The sequence below is a fragment of the Teleopsis dalmanni genome, chromosome X (assembly GCF_002237135.1).
Source record: "Teleopsis dalmanni isolate 2A chromosome X, ASM223713v2, whole genome shotgun sequence".
NCBI lineage: Eukaryota > Metazoa > Arthropoda > Insecta > Diptera > Diopsidae > Teleopsis > Teleopsis dalmanni.
This window is the reverse complement of record NC_051848.1, coordinates 52,586,496-52,596,569: the sequence shown is the minus strand read 5'-3', so window position 1 is coordinate 52,596,569 and position 10,074 is coordinate 52,586,496. Positions and strand designations below refer to the sequence as shown.

The following is a 10,074-nucleotide window of genomic DNA, read 5'->3' as shown; positions in this document are numbered from 1 at the left end:
AATGCAATTTAACGATTTTACTAAATGAATTTACAAAAATTATAAGCACTTAAATATAATAAAGCGCTTTTTAAATTGAATTAAATTGTATTAAATTTATTTAAATGTACTTAAAAAAGTTATTTAAAATTTAAAATATAATATATTTATATAAATAATTTTCAATTAAATATAATTAAAAAAAATAAATCTAAAAAACCTAAATATTTTAGTTATTAATAAAATATTAAAAACTCTATACATGCATATATGAAAATAATTAATTTATGTATTCTTAATTTTTTAATTTTTTTAATTTTTTTAGTTTTTAAATTTTTTATTTTTTAAATTTTGTAATTTTTTAATTTTTTTATTTTTTTATTTTTCAATATATAATATTTAAACGTGTTTCTATTAAGTATTTTAATTAATTTAATTTCCTCTTTTATGCTAGTATATATTTTTTTCTTTTTTATATTTAATTCCGAGTTATTAAAAAAGAAAAAAACTTACTCAGTGCGGAGACGTAGAATTGGCTTTTGGATTATCTTTCTAAATGGATGTCATGGCAGTTTATGTGTACTTCTTCTTACATTTGCTAGTAGCAGATTCATTTTCAGCTTTATGCTTAGCTTTAAATGTTAGATGATTGCCATCAATATTGTGATCATAGTTCTTAACTTCAATGTAATCAGTCTCATCATCGCCATCGTTCACATCATCAATTGTTGTTGTCACAGTTGCGATTTTTATACTTTGAGTTGCTAAGTTCGTTGCAGAAACCACTGTACGATTTAAGCTTTCACTGGCAACACTTTCATCATCATCGATATCATCGTCATCTTCATCATCATCATTGCCATTGTCAGCTTCTTGTGGTTTTCGACTGGAACTCGGTGGTGTTAGCAAACCCGCTGGACAATTTAATGAGGTAGCTGGTGACTGTAAATGTTTTTGCTTATTAACTAATGCAGCATATTGCTCCTGCAGCGCACATACACGATCCTGTAAATAATTGGAAAATTTAATTACAAGATTCATTATACAGGGTCATCAAATGAATAATATATATTGTATATTTTAAATGTCATAATGGCTAATTTTTTTTACTGAATTTTTGTCAAAATTGACAAAATTGTATTTAATATTATTTGGCAATTTTAGATGAGACGATACACAATTGTAAAATAGTTAAATAATACACTTATTCCCATAGCAGTTGTGGAGAGGACGATGAAGGTGCCAATAATCTGTGCGGTGCCACTTTATTTTCCTAGAGTGCTTTTTTTTGAGGATCTTGGTCAACTACAAGACCTCCAATTTAATAACATTTTAAGCTTTGCCAAAGGTTCAAGGTGGTTTCGAATCTCTGATGAGTCAATAGCCCTAATTAAATCGCTTTAGATCACCGGTACAATCTAACCTAACTTAAGCTAAGTACGTTATTATAAACTCATAGCTCTCTTAACCAGGCAGTGCTACTGATTCCACCAATATCTGCTTAAAAGAACTATCAGTACGAATATATTTTATACTTACAAACATCTCAATTGTTGTGGTGTGAGTTTGTATAATATATGAATCATCAGTAATTATATTTGGACAAATGTGTCCTAAACCATGTTTTGTTGCTAGTAGTTCATTTTGTTCGATTAGATGGAAATAAGGAGATTCCTCACGAATTATTTCAAAAAATGGTGCCATCCAAAGTGCGCAAGCTTCAAGAGTTGGCCAAGTAAAACCGGAACAACGTACTGCAGTGGCTCTAGAAAGTAAAAAAAAAATATGCGTTTATATAGAATAAGAAAGTATTCTTATTTAATAATAAAAAAGATGCACTTACTTATCGAAGGTGTGACTCATAGCAGCAGCAGCTAACACTGCATAACTATAATCAGCCATTCCTACATCTTGAGAACATAAATCGAGTAGTTGCGCAGTCTGTGCAAATGCCCAACCAGAAAATTGTGGATATAAAAATGCGTTATCCACAGAACTATCACCGACTGTTGACTTAGAATCTATACATTTATTGCAGTTATCAGTATTTTCTTTAACTGTTGTGGATTTAGTCTGCTTATTCATCCAACTTGGGTCTGTGCTGTTGCTGCTATTATTATTATCTGCCATCGTGCCAGAAACCACAAATGAATCGGGCGTACGATTATTCAAATTCAATTGTAAATAAATTCCCAACCAGCTAATTGGTGTCACAGGATTAATATCCCAATCGAGTGCTTGCAATAGCATGACTTCCTGCTTGAGTATATCATCTTCTTGGCATGCACCATCAGTCACATAGGCGAATTCATTTATTTTTGGCGGGTAGATTTCTTCAACTTTAGCAGCCACAAACAGGCAAGTAATACCTATCAGTTGCAAAAAGGTTTTTTGGACCCGCTTCTGTTTATGCATATAACGATCCAAATAATCCACAGCTAAGTAATATGTCTCACGGTGTAGTTTATAAACCTCACACACTTCAATCAACCAATTAAGTAGAATAGCACGCATGCGCGGTTGCAAACCAGGATGCTGTTCGAACATGGTGCTACTACGTAAGAGTGCATCTTCTTCATCCTTCCTACAAATGAATTGCCAAACATCATTCGCATTTGCCCATGACAAAGCCGGCAAGGGACAAGGCCTCATCGGTTCGCTGTCAGCTGCAGGTGTCATGCAATTATTATAAGGCTCTGTGACATATGCATTAAATTTATTAGCCGTTTCAGCAGTTTCATGCACTACACTCGAGACGGTGTCTTCACTGTTATAACGTACTGGCGGCGCTGGTGTACGCTCACCGTGATGTGGCTCACTTTGGACACCATTATTAGCGCTAACAACAAATGTTGATGCAACAGCATGCGTTGTTTTCGCCTTTTCCGACAAAGTTGTTAGACTAGGAGACACTATACTGTGTGGACTATCTGGAATGTCACTAAAACAATCTAAGACTGAAGGCACACGATCGGCAGCATCAACTGGTGATGAATAAACTGAAGAACTTGAGTCACTTTGGTAAAAAATTGAATGATACACATTTGACCCTGCATTTGCCGTTTGTGGACGTTTTGCTGATGGCTGTTCAAAGCCGGGTTCTGCATCCTTTAATGAAAAATAAATTTCAAATTTAAACACACATTTTATAAAATAAATTATTTCAGAAATTTATTAATTTATATAATAAAAAAACACAACTCCAGCTGCTAGTACCTCTAGTGATTGAGTAAACAATTTTGCCATAATGGCAAAATTAATTAATTCTCAAAAAATCTGTTCAGCAATAAGCTTTTGATTTTGTTTTTGTAAATTATAAATTAAGACTGTTCACAATAATTTAACTTAAGAAAAGTGACAGCCAAACCGAAATTTAACAGACAAAATTCAAAAAATACAAAGTGTTGAAAAACTTCAATTCACAATAGATAAGTTTCATTTCAAAAAGAAAAAGGTTGGCAACGCAAGCATAATCTTAATTGTTACCCAGATATATTATTTTTTCTATATATTTATTGTTTATATTATATATATATATATATTTATTGTTTATATTATATATATATATATATATTTATTGTTTATTGCTTATATATGATACTAAATTAAAAATAAATAAGTATTTAATATATAATAAGTAAAAAAATATTTAACAAAATATAAATGAATAAAGCTAAATAAATAATTAATCAATAAATTATAAATAAAAGAATAATTAATTAATACATTATAAATGAATAAGTCTTTAGCAAAGTATAAATGAATAAATATTTAAGAAATTATGAGTATATAAATTTATTATACAAATCTAAAAAAATAATTATTTAATAGATTATTAATAAATGAATAATTATTTAACACATTATAAATAAATAAAAATTTAAAAAATTATATATTAATAAATTCTTAACATACTATAAATGGATCAATTTATTATACAAATACAATATATATAATAGATAGATTAAAATATATTAATATTTATCAAATCATAAATATATATCTATTTTATCAATTATAAAAAAATAATTATTTTAATTTATTTATTAATAGGTCTGTTCAACGAGCTACTCATAGTAACTTTGAGTAAACACTATGTATACACAAGCGCGTTCCACCAGCAAATTTTCAAGTATTTTTGTGTAAATTTTACTTCTGTTTTACTCATGTTTTACTATGAGTAGCTCGTGGAACAGACCTAATATGAAACACAAATTCATATAGAAGAAATACTTTTTATGAAGTAAACTCAAAAAAAAAAAAAAACAAATATTGACCAAATATCCTGTGTTTGGAATATTGATTAACAATCCACTTAAAATAATAAGTAATGAAAAATTAATGGATAAGATGATACATTATATATTGTATAAAATTCTGAATAAACAATAATAAAAGTATTAATATAAATACTTTATTAATATTACTATCCCCAAAAAAACACGTCATTCCTAACCTTGCAATATTAGGCAAGGATTTTTTTTTTAGGATCTATTGATAGATGTTTATTTCTTGTGCAGGATTAAGCGCAAAGGTAACAGAAATACAGTCGAAAAAAGTTATCAAGTTTTTTTATGGACGAGAGCACCTATCATGATTTCATAAATGGGCATTAGTATTTTTAAATTTTTAATATATCCTTCTTCTTCCAAAAACTAATAGGTCTCTGTAGTCAGTATTTTAATAATAGAAGTAATATTCATTTGAAAGGTTTTTTCCAATAAAAACTTATATCATATCCAGAAGTTTTATTGGTGCTAGTATATTCAACATAATACTGCATCCTGAATATCTTAAAAATTTGAAATGAAATAAATTTCAATAGATATTAATCAATGGATTGCAAAAGTTTCCTACTACCTGATTTAATAGCCTTTAAAGTATAGAAAATCATTAAAGGAATACTGTAAAAATTGATTAGAAACTGAAACTAGGATTCATATGAGTTAGGAAGAGTGAGATAGAGAATGAGAAAGAAAAGGAGGGAGACAGTGCAAGTCAAAGAAAGAAAAATCTGATTAATATAGTTGGAAAGTTTACATTGTTTTATAAGAAAGATATGATTACCATCAATCAGTTCAGTGTTGCAGAATGAACTACATATTATATTATATATTATATTCTATTAAGAAGATGTATATGTACTATATATTGTATGAGGACATTTTTACTTATTCTGAATACATATTGAAATAGACCTAAGTAGACATACAAATTCAATTGAACGATAAGTACTCTTATTAACAGAATTAAGTATATCATATCTAACCGTTGATATATTATTAAAGTAAGCTTAACATATATAAATATATTAGACTTATATTTTTATATCAAAATTTTATTTTATTTTATATTAAAATATAATTGATTTTATTATTACCATTTCAAAAACTTTTCTTTTTCGTTGACACTTCATAATATCATTTAATTCTAAATGAAATTTTTTATAATTATATTATAATAATAATAATCCAATAATGTATATTTATATGTTGACGTTGTATATATCAAAATTTATTAAATTTTTTGTAGTGCATTGATTTTTGGTCGAACCGAAAGTAAGAACACTTATAACAATTTTAATTTAAATAAATGAATCAATTAATTTTTTTTTAATATTGGTTTAAATTCAAGTGAATTTTTTTTTTGTTGATTGTTTAAAAATTATTGTTTGATGTTTTTTGTTTTTGTAATTTATGTATAAATTTGTACATATTAGTTTTATTTTATTTTTTTTTAAATTTTGTAATCTTTTTTTAGTTCACAGTTTTAATAATTTAATTATTATTAAACTTTACACAATAATTTAATTAATTATTTTTATTAATATAATTTTTGTTTTTATTTTAATATTTTTTCTTTTGCAGTATAATTTAAATATATTTATATATTTAATTCTTAATATTTTTAATATGTATATATTAAGTTTTTGCAAATAATTTTCTTTTATATTTTATAGTTATTTTGTCGTTGTTATTTAAAATTATATATATTATTTTAATATTTTAATTATAAACTTATTTTCAATTAATTGTTTTTTATTGTTATTTATATGTTATAATTAAAATCCATTTGTTTAAAAATTGCAAATTTTTTTAAATAAATTAAATCCAAAAAAAATGTTTTTTTTTAACAATTCAAATTATTTTTTTAAAAGCTTTTAAGAATTAAGTCTAGAAACTCTTGTTTATTTTTAAATTTTTATGTATAAATGACCACCCGCAGTAATTCCTGAGTTTTTGTTTATTAAAATTAGAGTACATACACCGGTATTGGTATGTAATTTTAGACATATAAATATATATTTCTATATAAATACGTATATATACAAATATATATACGTAAAGTTTTGCAGTGGTAGCAGCAGCAAGGCAGTGAAAATGTTGAAAATATTGCACACTCTATATTGTTGTATTCTACAGGGTTTAATTATCTTTGGTAATTAATAATATATATATGTATATATATATATTTATAAAAATCTTTGGTTGATATTTTTTTTATTTGTTGTTACATTAAATACTTTTGCACAGTTTTATTTTAATTTAAATTAATCCAATTGAATTACTATAAAGTTGAAGTGTCTTTCCAAATAGAATTTGTACTGTTTAAATAATATTTATTTTTGTTTCTTCTAACTTCTCTAAATAGTTAAAAACAACATCTGATATCAGTTACTGAGCGAGCATTCCTTGCAACACAACCGACTTAACTCGTCGACTTTCACCGTGGAACTGTTGGTGCAATTTAACGATAACGACAATATCCTGCACTCATGTATGTATACGACGATCTCGTAGACAAGGTTAAAGACGCAGAAAAATATAAAATAAATAATAATATGAGGGTTGCTACAAAACAGCAACCACCAACAACGATCGGATCGCATAATTATGTCAGTAAATACCTATGCACAAAAGCAAATCTACTCAGATACTCAGATACCTAACTGATAGTATAAAAGTGCCTTGCACACATGCATAGATACTTTTTCGAGAATGCACAAAAGGATATGCGCTTAAAGGCAAACACTAATACATACACAAGTACGGGTATTATAATATGTGATCACCGCCACACAACCATAAAATCGTGTACTAAAATATAATGTGAAAAGAAAATCCAAAATTTAAGATTTTCTTCTTCTACTTCTTTACTTCCTAGTATCCTTATAAATACTGTAAGGATACCCAACATGTTTATGTACATATATTTATATAGAGATATATATATCCATATAAATATATACATATATTTATACATTTGTATATAGATTTATCAGTAAGAATTTAGTAACTAAAAACTCGTTAAAGAGAATAAAGGATTCTTTGTTATTATTTGTAGCTACGAGTAGTAAGTAAAATAAAAATAAAATGCAGTTTTGATTTAAGTAAGTCCATAAAATCCTTATTGATCCTGTTTTTCCATTTATGTTTCTTAGAGATATTTCTTGCTTATCTGCTTTGAACTGTGATTTTCTTTATTATGTTCTATTCTTAGCCGTAAGAACTTGTACGCAGATATGTTTAGGTAATTTATATACGAGGTCGTAAAACAATCCACTAAGAGTATTATATATCTCACAAAACTATGTAGCTAGATAACTACCTAAATTTTAATATTAGAACTAAAACGTAATACAAATTTTAGCACAATCTACAGTTGATTTAATAACAATCAGAATATTTTGGAGAAAAGTCTTATGAAAGAAATATTTTCGAATTACACCATACAAACGAAAAATGAGTACCAAAACAATTTAATTAAAATAATTTAAACATATTATAATGTTTATTATTAATCGATATTTTTATAGTATATAAAACTAATTTTTAAAAATATCTTATAATATAGTAATATAATCTTATAGTTAAATTATGATTCTAACGTCAATATAATAGTAGTGACTATTTTAAAAGAAACTGTAAGAGAGGTTTCGAACAGTAGTAAACTACAACAACAAAAACTAATTTTATATTATTTTTATTAATTGTATTTTTGGCTGACCATAGAGCTATTTCGAGTATTGCCAAATATCTATCATTAGTGATTTTGGAATTATTTCTTATATTTAATTATTAGTATAACAAAAACATATATAGAATTTCTTAGACATATGTTTATTTTATTTATTACTATTTTGATAATATATAAAGCACTGTTATCCCAATACTGGATTTTTTCCCTGTTTTTCCTTGGGTTAAATTACAACTATTGCTATTTATTACTTTTAGAAAAAATTAAGTTTCATTGGTTCACAAATGTCATTACGGTTACAGGCTCCTCGGGGAGGTATGCAGATCTGAGGTCAATTATTGCTTAGTCTGATGAAGTGATAAACAATAATCTAGTCAAGGTGTAAAGAGGGGTTTTGAAAATACCTCGAGTTAAAAAAGAGTATAAGTGCTTAAGTGTACTAGCTCAAAACAGCTTCAACATAATAATATAAAACTAACTTATTATAAATTTATATATTTATTTATATTTATTATATATATAAAATAAATTATAAAATAATTTTCCAAAGTTAGTTTTATATATTTTCAAAATATCAAAATATATGTTTAAAAAATGATATATATATAATTATTACAAAAACATTTATATAATAATTTTTTAAAACTTAAAATGTTTGTTATTAATTGGTATTTTGATAATATATAAAATTATATAATTATAATAATATGTCATAATTATATTATAATATTATATACTATATTTATTATATAATAAAAATATAATGAGTATATATATATAAACATCTATATTATAATATATTTAGAATTTTTATGGAAAAGTACTATTAAAATAAAACGAATATCTATATCTGACAATGATTTAAATTGAAAATGCTACACCTTAAAATAGTGAAGAACGACAGTTCTTTGATAAAGCAGGATATGATGCTCAAAATAGGTACCAATATCAGTTCATCTAGTAATTCACGTAGCAGATATCAATAAACAATAACTAAAACTGAAAATGTAATATGAAACTTAGATTAAATAGTACTGTCAACCGGTTTCGCAAATAACACGACTGACTTAGAGTTTAAAGTCTACTGTGATTATCAATGTTTAAGAGCATTACCGCTCTTTCAACCAGCTTTAGATACAGATAACGTTATTATAAGCTAGATAATGACTATATCGTTTTAATTAAATAATGTCATTAATACTAATATTCATGAAAACCGGTAAACACTATACGATCATATATATATGCACTCCGATGGGAGCTAAGTGGTGATAAAATAAAAAAAGCTTTTTTTATAAATTTTTCTCTATCTACTTTAGACCACAAATACTGCCGTAGCCATTATTTAATAACTATAGACGAAACAGTTTTCATTCTACAATATTTGTTTGATATTATAAAGTGGTACTTTAGACATAAGTTCCATATTTTTCTTTATCTACTCTAAACCACAAACACTACAGTTGTCATTATTTAGTAACTATAGATCAAACAATTTTCATTCTACAGTAATTGTTTTCTATTATAGAGTGGTACGTCAGACGCAAGTTCGATATTTTTCTCTTTCTATTCTGGACCACAAATACTACAGTCGTCATTATTTAGTAATTATAGATCAAACAGTTTTCATTCTACAGTAATTGTTTTATATTATAAAGTGGTACGTCAGGCGTAAGTTCGGTATTTTTCTCTTTCTATTCTGGACCACAAATAATACAGTTCTTGCAATTGTTTTATATTAGAGTGCTACGTCAGACGTAAGTTCAGCAATGGGTTATTATAATATTTTTATATTGGAACTTTTCTTAATGCAAAATATACCGTAAATAACCTTTCACTTAAAGTCAATTAAGCTATGCTTACTTTTGCTTAACTTTAACCATATTATTATATCAAGCTGTCATAAGGAAGAGTGCACTTCTTAGTCACAATTGCGGTTTATATGAAGTGATTCTTACAAAAGAGTAGATACTCGTAGTCAACAAACAAATGTGATTTAATAGTATACCCTAGCCTGAGCTTCTAAATAATCTACTGACTTTATGCCACACATATGATTTAGCACATATGATTCCCTATTGCCACGCAGCTTGACTCATTGAGCACTTAAGAAGCAAA

General features: G+C 26.2%; 1 protein-coding gene across 3 annotated transcripts in view; it reads right to left on the bottom strand.

Annotated features, from left to right (window-relative positions):
* Positions 1–521: 521 nt before the first annotated feature.
* LOC119688916 (G1/S-specific cyclin-E) overlaps positions 522–10,074 on the bottom strand; it is a 51,977-nt gene continuing 42,424 nt past the window's right edge. For 2 of the 3 annotated variants that reach the window (XM_038103587.1, XM_038103588.1), the window contains exons 4-6: positions 1,823–3,087; positions 1,519–1,744; positions 522–984 (exon numbers count right to left, since the gene is read on the bottom strand). In XM_038103587.1, coding sequence (XP_037959515.1) covers positions 553–984; positions 1,519–1,744; positions 1,823–3,087 — 1,923 coding nt within the window. In that variant the 3' untranslated portion in view covers positions 522–552. Of the gene's footprint in view, positions 985–1,518; positions 1,745–1,822; positions 3,088–3,195; positions 3,300–10,074 lie in introns of those variants that run through there. The other variant, XM_038103589.1, reaches the window with a different exon arrangement.